Source organism: Ochotona curzoniae, unplaced genomic scaffold, assembly GCF_017591425.1.
Source record: "Ochotona curzoniae isolate NIBS_2020 unplaced genomic scaffold, NIBS_Ocur_1.0 contig_64, whole genome shotgun sequence".
Taxonomy (NCBI): domain Eukaryota; kingdom Metazoa; phylum Chordata; class Mammalia; order Lagomorpha; family Ochotonidae; genus Ochotona; species Ochotona curzoniae.
Genome location: NW_024466502.1, coordinates 44624800 through 44643702, shown reverse-complemented (window position 1 = coordinate 44643702; position 18903 = coordinate 44624800). Strand labels below are relative to the sequence as shown.

The 18903-nt window shown below is 45.7% G+C and overlaps 1 protein-coding gene across 1 annotated transcript; it reads right to left on the bottom strand.

Moving 5' to 3' along the window:
- Positions 1-8588: 8588 nt before the first annotated feature.
- Positions 8589-18461, bottom strand: NUDT15 (nudix hydrolase 15). The gene is made up of 5 exons (XM_040991078.1): positions 18403-18461; positions 18293-18317; positions 11233-11468; positions 9688-9884; positions 8589-8789 (listed from the first exon to the last, which is right to left on the bottom strand). Exons 1-5 carry the CDS (start codon positions 18459-18461, stop codon positions 8629-8631), a joined length of 678 nt encoding a protein of 225 aa, XP_040847012.1. The 3' UTR covers positions 8589-8628.
- Positions 18462-18903: the final 442 nt, after the last annotated feature.

Genomic DNA, 18903 nt, shown 5'->3' with positions numbered 1-18903 from the left:
AATAGTTAGAGGAAGAGACAAAGATCTGCCATCTACTTTTTCATTCCTCAGAAGGTGGCATTGCAGAACTGGACCAGGCCAAAGCCAGGAGCCTTCATCTGGGTCTCCTATGTGGGTGCAGGCGTGCAGACATGCGGGCTGTCTTCCCTGTTGCTTCCCCAGGCACGCGCGTGGTGAGCTGGATTGGAGCTGGATTGGAAGTAGAGCATCTGAGATTCCAACTGGTGTCGATACAGGATGGTGGCATTGCAGACAGAACCTCAACTTGCACCAAAATGCTAACCCCTGTATTTGATTTCGAGACTCAGTTGTAGGGTCAGCACTGTGTGTAAGTCGGTAAGGCCAATTCCTCCAATGCCAGACTCCTATGTAGGTGTTGGTTGGAATCCCTGGTCCTCTGCTTGCAGTCCAGCTCCCCTCTAACGTCCTGGGTGAAGCAGTGGAAGATGGCTCAGATGCCTCGGCCGTTGGCCCCATACGGAGAGCTGGGAGCTCGTGTTCTAGCCACTATGGCCAGTTAGGGAGAAACAGCAAACAAGCTCACTCTCCGAAACATTCAGATAAACAAATACCATTTTTTAAACTCAGAAGAAAGGTTTTAGAATGTGAGGTGACCATCTCTCGCCCTCGCTTTCCCTCTTGGTATAGTTCCCCAGCATCTTCAGTTTATGTTTCAGTAATAAGCCCACACAACTTTTATCTGTTCTAGACTATTATTTTTCTGGTTGCAAATATGCTACATCTATTATAAGACCATTTGACAGATTAAAGCAGAAAGGAGAAAATAAAATTACTGTAGCATGCTATCAAAAGTTAATGAGCATTTTTGTGTATTTTCTTTTAAAAACATCCAGACGTTCAGCAGGTGCTTAGAGTAGATGCTGGAATGCCTTACATCTCAAACCTTAGTTGTCGCTGCTAACCAAGCTGCCTTGTAACGCTGAGACAGCAGGGAAGCGATGCCTCAAATACTGGAGTTCTGACTCCCAGCTTCATCCTGGCCCAGGCTCAGCCATTGAGGGCACATGGGCAGGAAAGCAGCTGGTGAGAGCTTGCATGCTCTCTTGTTTAAAAAAAAAAAAAGTGAAATTTGAAAATAACATGTTATTAAAAAAATTGTGGAGATGCTATTTTTTTTTTTTTTTACAATGTGCAAAGCAAGATTTGTTTAAGAGAAAGAGGTCTGCTGGCATATTGAGAGAGCTCAAGGGAGGAATGACTCCAAGATGGCATTTCTTTTATTTTTTTTTTTTAATTGTAAAGTCAGATATACAGAAAGGAGGAAATACAGCAGGAAGATCTTCCATTTGCTGGTTTACTTTCCAAGTGGCTGCAACAGCCGGAGCTGAGCTAATCCGAAGCCAGGAGCCAGGAATTTCTTCCAGGTCTCCCATGCAGGTGCAGCATCCAAAGCTCTGGGCTGTCCTCGACTGCTTTCCACAGGCAGGGAGCTGGATGGGAAGTGGGGCTGCCGGGATTAGAACCAGCACCCATGTGGGATTCCAGTACGTTCAAAACGAGGACTTTAGCCACTAGGCTACTGCACCAGGTTCAAGATGGTACATATAGAGCCCAATGGACTTACTCATAAGTCCATTTTTGTAGACATGGAGTCCAGCATCCAGTTGTCATGATTTCACTAGGAGTCCATCCTCGATCTGGAAGTAGAGATGCACACTGTCCTGTATCCTCCCATCTGGACATGACAGTCTCCACTACACAGTCACTGTAATGTCCTCTCAAGTGAAAAGCCACAAAACAAAATCAACAATAGGAAGAAAAGCAAATTTAGTACTCCATAAAGTTAAATAGTATGCTATTAGATATGATATGGTAGACGTCATTACACAGTTACTATACATGACCTTAAATGAAAAGCCACAAAAAAAAATCAACAACAAAAAGAAATGAAAGATACAATGCCATGAAGTTAATGCTACTGACTAATGTGTTGCTGAAGAAATGAAAAAATCAAGGACCTTCTTGAAAATGACGCTACTGTATGAGTCAGTGAAGAATTTGAGAAAAAAGTTTTTTTTTTAAAGATTGATTTTTATTTTTATTGCAAAGTCAGATATACACAGAGGAAAGAAAGATCTGTCTGATGATTCACTCCCCAAGTGGCCTCAACAGCTGGTGCTGAGCCGATCTGAAGCCAGGAGCCAGGAACGTCCTCCAGGTCTTGCAGGTGCAGGGTCCCAAGGCCTTGGGCTGTCCTCAACTGCTCTCCCAGGCTACAAGTAGGGAGCTGGTTAGGAAGCGGGGCCACTGGGATTAGAACTTGTGCCCATATGGGATCCTGGCGCATGAAAGGCAAGGACTTGGGGCCCAGTGCGGTGGCCTAGCATCACTGGCTAGTGGCATAAGAATGGAACTTTTTCAAAATTGCCTCCACTCAATCTTTTTTGACAGGTAGCTTTTCTGTCCATGGAGTATACTGATTGTCCTTTGCTGTATACTGACAGTTTGATTTCGATAAAGTATAAATTGTATCATGGAAGTCCATTTCAAAGTGTTAAAGGCATGGGCGTGAATCTCTCTGTCTTTAGGAAAAGCACAGCTCATATTTAAGATGTTTTATGTGTGCAGATCACAGTGGCCATGTTGGTGATTCTGTAAGCATGGCCGAATGGCCTGGTGACTGGTCCTAGGTGGCTGTGAGAGATGGATCCCAGGGGACCCACGGGGAGCCTTGGGCACAGGGGGTTCGAGCACGGCCCGAAGCCTGAGAGCCTCCCCATCCTTGTCATGCACAGTGCTTACTAACTCTTCTCTCTAGGGGTTTTCTATTTATAAACAAACAGAGACTGAATATAACAAATAAACCTACAGAGAGCAAAATATGTAAGAGGAATTCATATATAAATTCTTTCTGATGAGCCTAAATGGGACAAGGATTGGAAAAAGTAGGAATTTTCCATTTATCTCTTAAGAAATGAAGTAGAATCACTACTCGGCCTTTTGGCTAAGATCAAGTGTAGAAATGAAGTTCAAGGAAATTATATTTCTGTATTCAGTTCCATGCCTTCTTCCAAATCCTTTGGATCTGGGGTGAGCCCTGTTCAGCCACTGCTTGGGATGCCTGCAGTCCTTGTTGGGGAGCCAATTTTGGTTCTGATATTCTGTTTCTGACCCCGTTTTCTGCTAACATTCCCTGTGAAAGCAACAGATGACTTAAGTGCTTGGTCCCCGACACAAGGGTGACATGGACTTAATTCTGGGCTTTTGGCTTTGACCTTGCTCAGCCGTGGCTATTGGGGTGTTTAGACAGTGAATTGGCAAATGGAAGATCTTTCTCTTTCAGCCTCTGCTATTCTGCCTTTCAAGGAGATGAAAAATAAATATTAAAAATGAACAAGACATGGCTGTAAATGTATTTCAGAATTTTTTTTTTAATTTTCAAAGGTTACCAGTATTTACATACTGTTTGTTAGATAATTACTCCCAGCAAGATCTGAAGCACAACTCTATAAATCAAGCACATTTCTTCAGTAGGATCTAGCATTATCACACGGCTGCTTGCAGCGCCAGCATCCCAGATCTGGGCACCAGTTCGAATGTCGCTTTGCTTTCAACCCAGTTCTTGGCAAATGTGCTGGGGGAAGGTAGAGGAAGTGCTTGGATGCGGGCCAGTCACTGGGAGAGCTGGAAGGAGTTCCAGGTTCTTGGCCACCCTGGCTCCCCCGGCCAGTGCAGCCTTCTGAGGAGTGAAACAGCAGCTGTAAGCTTTCTTTTTGTCTCTCACTCTCGGTCATTCTGCCTTTCAAGTAAATAAAAATACTATTTCTTTTTCTTTAGCAAAGACATATATACTCTGACCCAGCCTTGTCACTCCTGGATTATATTCAACAGAAATAAGTTGCCATGGGTGCCGTGTATACCTTCATAATAATGTATGAGACTTATCTAATTTTATTGATTTGATTCCCATTAGCTTGTACTCAGCAATTTAATTTCTAATTGCTCACTGGAAAGACCCAGAAGAACATCAACACCACATAGGTATGGGTATATTGAAACAATGGGATTCTACACAGACTGAAAGTGGACTACCTGAAAAACCAATATTGACTGAAAGCTGTTAGATACAAAAACCGTGTGTTATGTGATTCTTTTTATAGCAAATTCAACCCTACCTTTATCTGTGACGGTGACAGTGGGGACTTGTGGACGATACTTCTGAGGTGCTGGTAAGATGTTACTCTAGGTGGTGATCACGTAAGTGTGCTCATTTTATATTATAAAGAAGTATAATGATAACTGAGATCCAGTGTGCATGTTATAATTTTAGAAGTTTAGAAAATTTGGTCACTTCAATGTACTATCATGTTTTCGTAATTTTTATCCTTCAAGTAGATTCAAATCCTTATAGAGCCATTACCAATATGTCCACTACTGTGCTACACATTTAGTGTAGCCTTGTTTGCTTAGTACAGCAGACTGTTCAATAAAGCCTTACGAATTACATTGTTTGTCTATACTATCAGATTCTACGTGAAACAAACTGAAGGGATAGATCGAGTTACTGAGCTCCTGGTGTTTGTACCATGGTTCTAGCAATTATTGCTCCTGGCTGCCTCACTTTCAGCCATTTGTGTCAACCAGCCAGCCGCCCAGACTGCTCACCTGTGATGCCGTGGAGAAAACAGCATGTACAGTTGCTGGGGTAGGAGGGGCAGCGTGCAGGACCTCACACCACAGCTCCAGTCTCACCTGCTGGCCCACTCCACTTCTCTGGCTCCAAACCACTTGTTCAATCTCTCCGACCCCTTTTAATTCTCCGTACTGGTCCTTACCCATGTGACATCCTTTTGCTGAGCCTGTTGGACACCTATTATTTTTTTTTCCACTGAATCCACTCAGTGGTGGTAACACGTGCAAATACAGATGTTAAGGCAGGAGACCTGCTTCCAAGTTCTGCCATGCCAGGGTTCTCACACCAGCATTGATTAGACACACACACACAAAGCAGCGTGGTTGAGAGCACTTGGTTTATTTTCACAGGTAGCAAATAGCACAGAGAGAAAAAAAAGGCAGGTGTGTGTCCAACGGTTCTCAAGCCCGTAAGCTTACTGCAACTCCTTAGTGGACAAGTGAAACCCTTCCTCATATAACCTGAAGGCCCAAGTTCACCCAGCTATTCCCCCAAGGTGAGAAGAGCCAGGTCATGGCAACTACTTGCTGGACATCCAACTGGGCTCCCTCGCAGGGCTGCCAAGAGCAGCTTACCTGGAGTCTGTTTCTCTGGATCCCCAGCATCTTGTGAATAAAATGTCTCATGGCATTTTGTGAATCAGATGTATCTAATTCTTCTGACTTGATATATGAATCCTGCTAACAGAGTATAACTTCAGAGTATTCTTAAGTATCATGGCCATATAATTATGAAGATGCTTCAAAAAATTCATGGAAATTACAAATGATAAGTCTATTTTAGTGCAAAAAAAGTCTGAAATCCATGCACATGAAGGATCTTTATCAAGTTTGTGGAAAATGCACAGTATGTAAGCACTAAGTATGATTGCAACATTTTTTTGTACCAAAATAAGCTTACATTTTAATTTCTTTTTTTAAGATTTATTATTATTATTATTTTATTTATTTATTTAGCAAAGTCAGATATACAGAGAGGAGAAGAGACAGAGAGGAAGATCTTCTGTCCGATGATTCACTCCCCAAATGGCCACAACAGTTGGTGCTGCGCCGATCTGAAGCCAGGAGCCAAGAGCTCTTCTGGATCTCCCACATGGGTACAGGGTCCCAAAGCTTTGGGCTGTCCCCAACTGCTTTCCCAGGCCACAAGCAGGGAGCAGGATGGGAAATGGAGTTGCCGGGATTAGAACCGGCGCCCATATGGGATTCCGGTGTGTTGAAAGGCAAGGACTTTAGCCACTAGGTATGGTGCCAGGCCCTACCTTTTAATTTTTCATGAGCTTTCTGAAGTACCCTCATACTTGCCTTTTAAAATACAGAATCCATTATAAGGTACATTTCACATATGTAACATAGTTAATAATTTCCCTAGGATATGGTAACCTGCCTTCTTCCATATGCTCACCAGAAATAAGCTGGCACTGGAGTTCAGTGGCCACATCTAGTTGTGGACCGTGTGCCCGCTTTTAGCCAGGGCTTTTCTTCTATGATTATTTCACACTCCAGCCCTTCTCCAGAATGCAGTTCTTCTATCTGAATATCCTGAATGCTACTCATCTCATTCTAGTCCAGAGAGGAAACAGTGAAGGAAAAGAAAGTTCACTTCCGATTCAACCAGTATGTAGTGGCATTCAGTACTCCTAGCCACCGTCTGGCTACTGGCATGTTAGGCGAGAAGTCTTCCCATAGCCTTACTAATTCAGAAGCTACGATAAAACTGTCGCCCAGGACGCATTACTTTAAGGTCACTGAGTACGATATGCCAAATCTGCTTGACTCAGTGTGGGTGGTTTTTCACAAGAAGGGACACTAGGGCTGAAATGCAAAAGCCATGGGTGGCATGCTGCCCAAAGGGTGGCAGACAGCATGGTACTTGAGGAAGCCGTGGAGGATATGCTGTGTGAGAAGGGTTTGTGGAAGGGCCAGGGTACAAGTTAGTGCTGGGAAGGGTGACAGGCCTCCTGTTAAGGCTAGGGGTGTTAACCCACAAGCGATGGACAATTTCTGAAGTCTGGGAAGGTAAGAAACACAACAAAATGTGTTTCTGAACTCACTTAGAAGTGCTTTCCAAACTAAACTGGTTGGTCAAGATGCTAGGTTTTACGTGTATTTTCCACATGAAAAATCAACATCAATGAATTGGAGGTTCAAAGCTGTAGGAGGGGCAGCATTGTGGCCCAGCCGATGAAGCTCTTAACACAGACCGACACTGGCAGTCCACACGAGCAAGCTTCAGGTAGAGTCCTGGCTGCTCCACTTCTGATCCAGCTCCCTGCTAATGCACTGGAAAAGCAATGAAAGGGGGCCCAGGTGCTTGGACCCCCGCCACCCACCCAGGAGACCTAAATGGAGTTCTCGACTCCTGGCTTTGGGCTGGCCATTGTGGCCATTTGGGGGACTGAGTCAGTGGATGGAAGATCCCACTCTGTGTTTCTCCTTCTCTCTGTCACTATTCGTTTCAAATAAATAAATGTTTTTTTGAGCTAAGGAGGAGCAGTGTAAAGACCTGGCCCAGGGGAGAGAGGGTTGGGACAACACGATGGGGGAAGAGTCAGACACATGAAAGGAACAGAACGGCCAAGACAGAGGGAGTGCGGGTGTGGGGAAGAAAACCAATCTAGAGCAAAGTGGCAGATGCAGCAGCCTTTTCCTGAGAGGAATGCCAGAGGAAGTTCAGTCTGGAACCCATCAAATCAACAGATGCAGAAAGTCTCAGGCTCTGGGGCCTGCAGTGCGACTGGGGCTGCAGCACAGCAAAGCTCTGGGCTGTAGGTAATGTGAGGGAAGGGCCTGCTATGTGGCATACCGAGTGAAGCTGGCATCACATACGAATGCCAGTCCTGGCTGCTGATCCAGTTTCCTGCCAGTATGCCTAGGAAATCAGCCAAAGATGACGCTCGTGTTTGGATCCCTGCAGCCAAATGGGAAACCTGGATGGATCTCCTGGAGCCTGACTTGATTCTGGCCTGGCCCTGCCACTGTAGCCATGTGAAGAATGAACCAGGGGAGAGATTTCTCTCTCTCTCTCTCTCTGCCTTCTCTGTAAACTCTACCTTTCAAATAAATAAATATACATATCTATTTTAAATAACGGGCATAAAGTGAATTCACTACGAAAAAGTAGAGCGCAGGAAACATCAGATCACAGTGAAGTTGGAGAAAAGTTTGGTTATCTGTTACTTCGCTCTTTTTGCCTATGAAACACTTTTCTGGTAAATGAAATGAAGATTTGCATATAAAGCTGATTAAGCAATATTATAATGCAGAAAGCCAAATATGTGAACATGGTAAACAAAATAATAGGGCAAATCTGGAATGGAATTTGGAATTAAGGACATGTGGAAGAATTAATCCACGCCATAAGTAGATGTGAAATTCAATGTCTGGAGAAGCAAGTACAGACTTAACACTTTCACTTACTTTGATGTAGAGAAAATAGAAGCCATAATGCACATTTCCCAATTTTAATAAAAACAGTGACTTGTCTCACTTCCCTCAGCCTGGAGTCCCACGGAAGAAGCCTGGAAAATGCTCCCTGCCAGCCTGTCCTGTTGTCTCCAGCTGAGGCTGTCCCACTGAAAACCACAAACGCCATTTCCACAGAAAAGGGAAGAAGAAAACCAACAAACAGGATAAAGCCCGCACCAGGCGCACCGTGTCTGAATGACCGTGTCTGCGCTGAGGGGTCTGAGCTGATGCACTCGGCACATGTGACTGCTCTCACCCACGCGTGCTGGCGGCGCTCCTCGACCCACGGGAAGGCGCCTATCCCTCTGTGAATAAGATCCAACATCCTATTCCACGGCACCTTCTCTCCAGTACTGACTGCAAGGGTTGTGAGCACATGAAGAGACTGCAAATAATCTAGAAATCTAGGTAACACTTTAGATGCCATGGAGTTGTTCTGAAATGTATATATTTTTTCATGCTCTAACAAAACCTTAGTTTTGTCCTTCAAGGGAAAAAAAAAAGATATCAAGAAATCTTCTGGTCATCTAAGAGGTGGCTTCCTTTGTACCCTACCAGATGATCCAGATCTTCCGTGAACGGGTCGTAGCCTTGTTCCTTCAAGCAGCGCAGCGCCCAGAAAAGCTCATCTGCTGGAGGAAATTCGTCCCAAGGAACCCACGCCCAGCCTAGACAAGAAAGATGCCAAGTCAGTTCGTTTCGCTAACAGGAAACAAAAGGTATGTATTGTGGCAACCTAGATTTGGAAAAAACAGAACTGAATTTAAATGTGAATGTCTGCTAAAAAGATAAACTTGAGTAGTGACACTTTGCATTGGCATGGCCACATAAGCAACCTGGCACTTAGGATGAAGATTTTAAGAGAACGGTAAATGCTTAAAACGCTTTTTGAATATAAAGTCAAGTTGACAAAGCTCATGGTGTGGTGAAATGCAGATTTAGAATTATTTCATGGTGATTTGGGTCTGTATAGAAATCCTCACAGGGTGTTCCGTGTGCTCCCCATGCCATGCCACGTCACCCCATCCCAGGGGGCTACTGCTCTCTCACAGGAACAGAGAGGCCCAAGCGTTATGAAACTTGTCCCATGCCATGGAGCTGTAACCAGGCCACGAACACCCAGGCCAGTTCCTGAAAGCCCTCTGCAGTCAAACACCTCTAAATGTGTCTATTGTCCTGGTCTGCTGAGGCCGCAGGCACAGACTGCCATGAACTAGGAGGCGGAGGGACCACAGAAGGCCCCCTTGAGCCCCAGGTCTAGAAGCTGGGCCGACTGGATGCCTGTTCCGGGTTCCAGTTCCAGGTTCCAGCACCTTCCCTCCGCGTACTCATCCAGTACAGGTCTCTCCCCACGTGTTTCTTAGAAGCACTCAACCCACGTGGGAGGTTTCTCACCTCCTTACTTTATTACCTCGCCAAGTCCCCCACTCGCCAGGACCTTCCCTGGGGATTCCAACAGATGAATAATGTGCGTGGGGGGGAGGGAAGTTGTTATGATACAAAGAGAATCTAACATCCCCGGCAAGAGGCTGTGCCCCAAGGATTATGACAGGCTCATTGTCTTACTCTCGTTTTTCTCGGGCTCCACGTTCTTGGGCTCCGCGTCCTGAGCCGCGTCCACCTCTGCCTTCATGAGGACCGTCACGTAGTGGTAGCCCTCGGCCTGCACGCAGGAGTTGACCACCGAGGCGAAGCGCACGTTCCGCAGCTGCAGCGCCGCCTCCTCCCACGTCTCCCTGCGAGCGCATTCCTCCCAGGTTTCACTTCAACACACAAACACATCAAGGAACTGCATTCGGTTTTTATAAAAAAAAAATTTTTTTTTTTTGCTGTGAAATTCTGGGGTAGGAACTTTGATAAAACAAAGAGTTGAAACGTGAAACTGTTCAAGGTTAAATGATCAAATTCTTGAACAATTAAATGTATGGGGGTGGGGGGACGGGGCTGGAGGAGGGTTACGGTTAGACTGAAAGACTCTGTATCCTTTCCTTGGATCCTGACAGGTACTAAACAGTAAGAAAACATGAAAACATTTTGCAGATCCACCAACCGGGACAACGAGTACTGAGGCGGTGAAGATGGTACTGGAGAGTGCACGAGGCAGGGGCTGGGCACTCCGCACTGTGGCCAAGTCCCCGCCTCTGACGCCCACCCTGCGCATCAGAAGGCCTGGTTCACGCCTGGCCTACCGTGCCCCTGGGAGGCAGCAGCCGAGGGAGCGGGTTCTTGGGTCCACCCCTAAGCACAAGGAGGCTGGAAGGAGCTCGGAGCTCCTGACGCAGCCTGGCCCAAGGCCTGCTTGTTGCAGCCAGGGCAAACCAGCAGACACAGGAAGTGATTCTGTGTTTTTTGTAAAAAACGTAGGTCTGTTTAGCAACGATAGCAATCTGCAATGTCTTTTAAGATAGACTGGGAATAATGAGTATGTGTGCATGTATCTGGGTTTTGGCAAGGGAGGAAAAGGCAGTGACGATGCAACAAAAACAAGTTCTGTGGGAGGGGGCGCGAGGGTCTCTTTCTCCACTTGGATGTCCATGCGAAAATTCTGATACCAGAGGAAGAGCCCTGGGTCCGGAGGCTTTCTGCTGTTTGCAACTTTAGCCTTATTCCAGAATGCACTTATTAGCACCGTGCCAGGCTTCCTTCAGCAAACCCTCCAGCGCGTTCGGTCTGGCATATGGTCACAGCAGAGTGCCAAGGCACAAGCGGAGCCTTAAAGAGCACTGCGCCCAGCCTCCATGTGCAAGAGCAACCGCCGGAGGCCCTGGGAAGTTCCACCTGCCGGAGAGCAGCACACACTGCATCTGAACCACAGGCAGGCCTGCAAGTGTCTGAGCTGACACCAGGCCCTGGTGGACGTTTTCAGACACGTCCTCCTCAGGGGTGTAAGCACCACCAAAACACACCAGCGCACAAACCACTCTGCACATCGCCTACGCGGCTGCGCGAGGTGACTCCCTGCCACGGCACAGCGCCCTCTCCCGGCCGAGCGTAAGAACAGAGTGACGCAGCGTCGGGGCGGACGTGCACACGCACACACGCAAGCACGACGCGAGCACGTCTCTCCCGCGCATGTGCCGTTTGCCCCGGGGTTGGCCTGGTGCTTCTCACCCGAACTCCAGATGGCCTCCCGGAAGCTGGAATCTTCCGGCTCCCAACGAGCCTTTCCTCTTGCCCAGGAGGACGCAGCGAGGGTGCCTGCTGCTGGTCACCACGACCCCGACGCCGACCCCGGGCCGCTGCCCCCGCTGCTCCGCCATGGCAATCACGGCGCGCCGGAGGGAGGGGCGGCCGGCCGGAAGTGACGCGCCATCGCGCGGGGCCGCGCCGGCTCCCGGTACCTCAGCCTACGGGGCGGCGTGCTTCTCGAACCGGGGTCGCCGCGGGGGCTGACCTTGACGGTGTCCGCCCCGGCTCCGGGCACCTCAGCCTGCGGGACGGAGTGACCCCGGCCCTCGGGTCCCCCAGCCCCGCGTCTACACGCTTGAGTTCTTAGAAACTTCCGTCCCCCTGTAGCTCAAATTAGGGACCAGGACAAAGTGTGTAGAATTGGAAAACATCCCAGTGTTAAATGCTGTGATTACTTGTCAATAAACTGTACCAGGATAAATTACCTATTTCGAGAAGTAAGACTTTGGATGTTGGCACATGTTGCATCGAATATAATTTTAAAAAGGAAACACTTCCCAACCAAGGCAGCGCTAGTTGTAAGTAAAATTTAGAATAAAGCACTAGTTTCTGGTTGGGGAGAATTGAATATATATATATATTAATATATATATTATATTTAACATATATATATGTTTCTACCTGTACCCAAGTAATAATGCATATAATTTGGAAAGTCAAACGATAAAAAACAAACAAAAAGACTGCAGTTCTCTGGCTCTGCCTCCGGCTTCCCGCCAACGCCGAGGCTGGGAGACAGATAAAGGCTAAAAGTAGTTGGGTTCTGACCAGGTGCGGTAGTCTAGCAGCTAAAGTCCTCACTTTCAACATGCCGGGATCCCATATGGACGCCACTTCCCATCCAGCTCCCTGCCTGTGGCCTGGGAAAGCAGTCGAGGACGGCCCAAAGCCTTGGAACCCTGCACCCGCATGGGAGACCCAGAAGAGGCTCCTGGCTCCTGGCTTTGGATTGGCTCAGCTCCTGCTGTTGCAGTCACTTGAGGAGTGAATCAGTGGAGAGAAGATGATCTTTCTCTCTCCCCTCTGTATATCTGACTTTCCAATAAAAAGAATAAATCTTTTTTTTTAAAGATTTATTTTTATTATTTTTTCATTGGAAAGGCAGATATACAGAGAGGAGAGACAGAGAGGAAGATCTTCCGTCCGATGATTCACTCCCCAAGTGAGCACAACGGGCCGATACTATGCCGATCCGAAGCCAGGAGCCTCTTCCGGGTCTCCCACGCGGGTGCAGGTTCCTAAAGCTTTGGGCCATCCTCGACTGCCTTCCCGGGCCACAGGCAGGGAGCTGGAAGAGAAGCGGGGCTGCCGGGATTAGAACCGGCGCCCATATGGGATCCCGGGCGTGCAAGGCGAGGACCTTTAACCACTTGCGCCACCGCGCCGGGCCCAAAAGAATAAATCTTTTAAAAAAAATTCTGCGTATGCATTTCTACTTCGATACTAAAGATGGACTACCAAGGAAATTGTTTACTATGTCTTGACAATAGGATGCTGGACTCTGCCGTTGTCCATACCCGCAATGATGGACATATGACTGTTTATGAAGAACTATACTATAGTAATGATTTAGGGGAACTCAGTGTGGGGGGAGGGATTTGGGGAGGGGATAAGGGAAATCCCAGGGCCTGTGGAACTGTATCATAAAATGATAATAAGTAAAAATTTAAAAATTCTGTGTAACATTCTTCTAATTTCCATCCTACAGATTTACATAACGTAATTATATTGTCTATCTTCGTATTTATCACGACATAACATAATGTAAAAATAATGAATTATTTATGTGTGTATTGTTTTGTATTTCTGCCCCATGCCGTAATTCTGTAAACTTTGATGCTGGAGACTATTTCTGTCTTTTTAATATGACTCATATGGACATAGTAAAGCACCTGATACATGCCAGGCTAGCCATCCAGAAAATGTTTTTCAGATGCATGTTGCATAAATGAACAGAATAAATGACTTCCGTTAGGCTCCATGGGAAGCCTTCCCAGCTGGCCCCTGCTGGGGCCTGACACGCGTCTGTTTGCAGGTAATTGATTGCTAGGACAGACTCCTTCACTTCTATCTTGAATGCCAGGCTAGGTCACTCATTAGCAGGCAGATAGCCTGGGCTTGTTCCCATGAAAGCATGATTCCAAGAGCAGTAAAAGGGTGAGCCTCAGAACATGAGCACTTTTTTTTTAAAAAAGATTTATTTATTTATTGGAAAGTCAGATATACAGAGAGGAGCAGAGACAGAGAGGAAGATCTTCCGTCCGATGATTCACTCCCCAAGTGAGCGCAACGGCCGATACTATGTCGATCCGAAGCCAGGATGCAGGAACTTTCTCCAGGTCTCCCACACGGGTGCAGTGTTCCAAGGCTTTCGGCCGTCCTCAACTGCTTTCCCAGGCCACAAGCAGGGAGCTGGATGGGAAGTGAAGCTGCCTGGATTAGAACCGGCGTCCATATGGGATCCCGGGGCGCGTTCAAGGTGAGGACTTTAGCTGCTAGGCCACACCGCTGGGCCCAGAACATGAGCACTTTTCAAATCTCAGCTCATTACATTTGCTGAGATGCCGTCGGTCAAAGCAAGCCAGTTACCAACTCATGTAAGAGTGGAGGAACAGTCTGGTAAATGAACTAGTCTCGATTTTCTTCTAAATTAAAAAAAATCATCAATATTCACGAACACTTTATGGAGTTAGTGAAAGGATTCGATGGGATTCCCTAAGGGGAGTATCTGGTATAGTTTGTGCTCGTTGTGAGGGTGGTATGGTAGCTATCTGCCAAGCTTTTAAAGATGGAAGTGACCAGTTTTTTTCATCTTCACTGAATTTTCCGGTGCTTACCACTATAATAAATGCTCAATAATAACATATACTTTGTGATATATTTATTATGATTCCCAAATCTGTATTTCTTCTTTCCCTATAAAATGGTTACACATCCCTGTCCATGGACATGAATGTAATATACATCATTGCCTTAGGCATCGGACAACATTTGATCAAAGGAGGTCAATTTAAAAAAAAAATATTTATTTGAGAAGGAGAGAGAGAGAGAGAGGATTTTCCATCTACTGGACTCACCCCAAATGGCCACAATGGCTAGGGCCAGACCAGGCTGAAACTGGGAGTCTGAAACTCCGTATAGGTCTCCCACGTGGGTGGAGCTGTTTTCTGTTGCCTTCCCAGGTCAGTTAGCAGGGAGCTGACTGAATAGGAAGCAGAGCAGCCTGCTATAGATTCATATGATGTGCTGGCATTGCAGGTCGTGGCTTTACTTCAGCACAATGCTGGTCCCTGAGGGTCAGCTCCTAGCAAGAGCTTTCAAAGTCTTCGCTTCCCCTCACTAACTCACTCTGTTTCTCCTGATCTAACAATGGCCTCTGCAGACAGAGCCTGCTCCTTCAGCCTTTATGGTAGGGTGAGAAATATGGAGGAAGGTCACAGTCAACTTGCAACCTTAATATTGACATAAATGAAAAATAAGAATTTTTTTAAGCCACTGAGATTTTGGGGAGCATTTGATATGAATCACAATCTAAGGCAGACTAACACATTTCTAGTTCTTAGTTGTATTAAAACAGGGAATATATCCTTGCAGATATCTAAGTGAAGAAAAATTCTCCTTTTTAAATGTTCTCCAATTTCAGACTAGTGCCACTTTGAGACTATTTGAAAACAATAGTTATTTAGTTATTTCCACTTCACTAACATGTCATGATGTTTCCTAAAATTTGTATATTTCTCCCGTTATAGGCAAGAAGCTTTCGTGATGCGCCAATCTTTCCCTTTATGTACTGTTGATGGCGTTTTGCAGTAAGCAGCAACATTAAGTCACACAGCTGGTGTTTTGTGTGTTGTTTGGTTTTCCAGCAGTTTTCATTTTATGAAATGCACTGTGTTAATTCTTCATAATTACTTCATTATCACTGGAATTATTAGAAATTATTTCTTTTGAAATTTATAATCCTAGTTTTCAATCAATTTTGCTCTCAAAATAACTATTCTGGACTTGTGAGGAGTTTAAAAGAGGCATAAATATTTTCTATAGTTTTTTTACAAAGCCAAAATTAGACGTATTCATCATACAAAATGCTGACATGAAGAAATACACAAAGAAGGAAAATCATTCTACCAGCCAGAGAAAGCTCCTGTCAACATTATGCTGTGTTTCTTTCCTGTCCTCCTAAGAATTAGCAAGCACCTTATCTAAGCATGGCTCCCTCCTTCCTTTGAAACTTAGGCTAACAGTGATTAGGGGCCAACTTTCTCTCTTGAGTTCCAGGGAGTACAGTTATACCCTCTTCTGACATCAGGCCTTCTCACAGTGTTTCTTTCTCTCCCCTAGTTTATTACTGCCCACCTGACTCCAGCACTGGAGGCATTCCGGGGTGTCTCGTTCTTCTAGGACAATGACGCTGGATAGTGGGTGACAAGGACACTTGCAAAGACTTTGAATTTACCTTGTGCTTCGTATCTATTTTATTTCCACTAAAGGAGATTTAAAAATCTCACACCCCTGTGTATCCCTTCTAAACTAGAACTAGAACAACAAGAATTTTATTTATCTATCTATTTATTTATTTATTGGAAAGGCAGATTTGTAGAGAGAAAGCTTCCATCTGCTGGTTCATGTCCCAAGTGGCCACAATGGCAAGAGCTGAGCTGATCCAAAATCAGGAGCTGAGAGCCAGGAACTTCTTCTGGGTCTCCTAAGCAGCTGCAGGGTCCCAAGGCTTTGGGTTGTTCTCAACTGCCCACCCAGGCCACAAGCAAGCAGGGAGCTGGAAGAGAAGTGGAGCAGCTGAGATACAAACCAGTGCCCATATGGGATTCCAGTGCATGCAAGGCAAGGACTTTAGCCACTAAACTACTACGCTAAGTAAGCCTCATTCCCACTTCTGACAAATATGTCCTGAAGACCTGCTATCTGCTCAGGATAGTGTGGGGCCCTAAGCATAAGCTGGTGAGCAGGACACCCATTCCAGGCTTTCGCTGGCTCCCAGCGCACCGGGAAAGCACAGTCCTGGAGGCACTCGCCCTCTCCTTTTACGTGAATGGATACTTACTTCTTCAACCATATCTTTGGCTATTCCATAATTGCTTTTTCTCCTCATCCTTTCATCTCCTCTTAATTAAAGTTGGCTCTTCCTGAGATCAGCCCTTTCCTGGTCATAGTCACAGCTGGTCCAGAGGGTGTGTTTGATAAACTGGCGGTTTGTCATCAACTGAAACCACCAATTTCAAAAGTAATGAATTTGAACATTTTGATCTGTAAGCGTGCCTTTCCTCCCCATAGGACAAGCCAGGGGCTGCCACTGGGAGGACAGAACCTGGGAGTGGAGACAATGTGGGGCAGTGGCTGGGGCTGTGCCAGTGGTTAGCCAGGCAAGAACAGCAAGGATGCTCAAGAGACATGATTCTTTTACTGCTACCTCAGTGTCTTGGCTTTCGCTGCCTTGCTGTTATGTTACTTCCTCTAATATTTGCCTCACAATTATAATGTCTTCAGCATTGCTGGGAAAGGACTGTTTGGAGAATGTGTTCAGAGATGACTCTGCCGTGCTTCTTCCCCTGCCTGTACCCTTGTCTTTCCTCTGGCTTCTGCTTAACCGCTCTCAACTGTGCTTTTGGACCCCAGTCAGCCAGCATCTCTCCTCCCAACTCCATTTAATCTGTCAGGCTTTTCCTCTTGGATTTTGTGATCTTTTATTCCAGTAACGTCTTTTCTTTAATTTTTAAAAATTTTACGTAATTTATTTGAAAGCAGGGGGCAGGGGGGAGAGAGCATACTTCCTTCTGCTGGTTTGCTTTCCATGTGACCATGAAGGCTAGGGGTGAATCAGGTAGAAGCCAGATCCCACTTGGATGACAGAGGCCCAAGGACTTGGACTATTTTCTGCTGCTTTTCCCAGGCACATTAGCAGGGACCTGGATCAGAAATGAAACAGCCAAGATTCAAATCAACATTCACAGGGAAGTTGGTGCTGCAGACATCTGGTTTACCAGCTGTGCCTCCGCACTGGCGCCGCAATAACATTCTTGTAAAATACCCTTTACTCCCTTGACCTACTTCTACTTCCTCACTGCAATTTGGCAAATTCCCAAGCTGAGTGGACATGTTGGTATGCTTTCTTTATGGTGACCCTGAGCCTTTGAACCCGTCAGGAAAAAAGTGCACAGTAGACAGAATGTTGTCACCATATAGGGAGGACTACCAACCTCAGATGGGTTGTTCTTGTTCTTCCCTCTTCTCCTCCACTGACTCCATTTATTTATTTTTATTTGAAAGGCAAATTTACAGAGAGGGAAGGAAAGACACAGAGGTTTTTCATTCACCAGATTACTCCCCAGATAGCTGAAATGATGGGAGCTGGACTGGTCTGAGACCAGAAGCCTGCATGGAGCTGGACTATTCTGAAACTGGGAGCTAGGAGTTTCTTCGGTGTTTTGCACGTGGATGCTGGTGGCCAAGGACTTGAGCCATCTTTTGCTCCTTTCCCAGGTATATTAGCTGTGAGCTGGATTGGAAATGTTGAAGCTGGACTTGAATTGGCTCCCGTATGAGTTTTCGCACTACAGGCAGAAGCTTAGTTTACTATACTACAGCACTGACCACCTGATAGGTTCTTCTTAGTACAACGCAACAGTCTTGCCACATTTCTGTTAACTGGTTTTCCTGTACTCTGTAACAAAAACTTCAAATCTTTTCTGCATTCTTCAAATATCTGAGTCCCACATTCTGTACTGCTACTAATATAGAGTTTAATTCTCTTCCATAGAGAAACGGGAGAGATAGGACTTTAGATAGGACTTCCTTCAATTTACTCTCTCAGAACCTACCCCCTCCCTACCTCTTCTGTAGATGCTCTGTTGTCTCATTCAAGATTAGTCCTTCCATCAGGGTTACAGGATTCTTTTTATGCAGTCAACAAGTATAGCCTATTATTTGTTTTCTTTTCTCTTCATATTTCACCTTTCCCACTCACCTGGATGATTCTAGCTCTTTTCCATCTGAAAAAAAAAAACAAAACAGAAAAATGAGTAAAAAACAGTATAGGCCATAGATCTTAAAAAAAAAAACAACTGTGCTCGTTACCTGTGGTCTTCATCTATAAATGGCACATTTGCATTTAAGCCACTCATTAATGTGTACATTCAACTCATGTCTACTTTCCCAATAGAGGTCAGTCTTGTGAGCAATAATGCTGTGGTGGCTTGTGCTTGCCACTGGATCCACGCTCCTAGAATAGAGTTGGCATTGAAACAGTAGTTATTTTTTGTTGATGTTGAATTTCTTCATTAATTTAGCATTGGATTTCCCACCAGCTGCTAAAGACTGAATTAAGGCTCAAAAATCAAGAGCGTAGATCTTGTCTTCAAGGGGCTCAAGTGTGGAGAGGGAGAGAGGTCAAACGTGCCAGGGATTTCAGTATGATGTGCTGGGGAAAGTCTTATGCAGCACAGCAGCTTTGGCCTGAGCCAGGGAAGAGCTGGGCATGAGAAGAGGCAAAAAGAAGCAGTTGATAGAATTCCAGGAAGAGTTTCCCATTATATTTAATCCTAAACGTCTAATAGGAGGCAGTTGAGTGAGTGTTGG

Bases quoted from the DNA above. Each gene is read 5' to 3' on its own strand.
- NUDT15 (XM_040991078.1), bottom strand. From the start codon at position 18,461: ATGTACACATTAATGAGTGGCTTAAATGCAAATGTGCCATTTATAGAT. The intron at 11,469-18,292 runs GTGAGTGGGAAA...GCCGCCCCGTAG, and splicing joins AAAGAGCTAGAATCATCCAG to GCTGAGGTACCGGGAGCCGG. The intron at 9,885-11,232 runs GTGAGAAGCACC...TGTGTGTTGAAG, and splicing joins GGAGGCCATCTGGAGTTCGG to TGAAACCTGGGAGGAATGCG.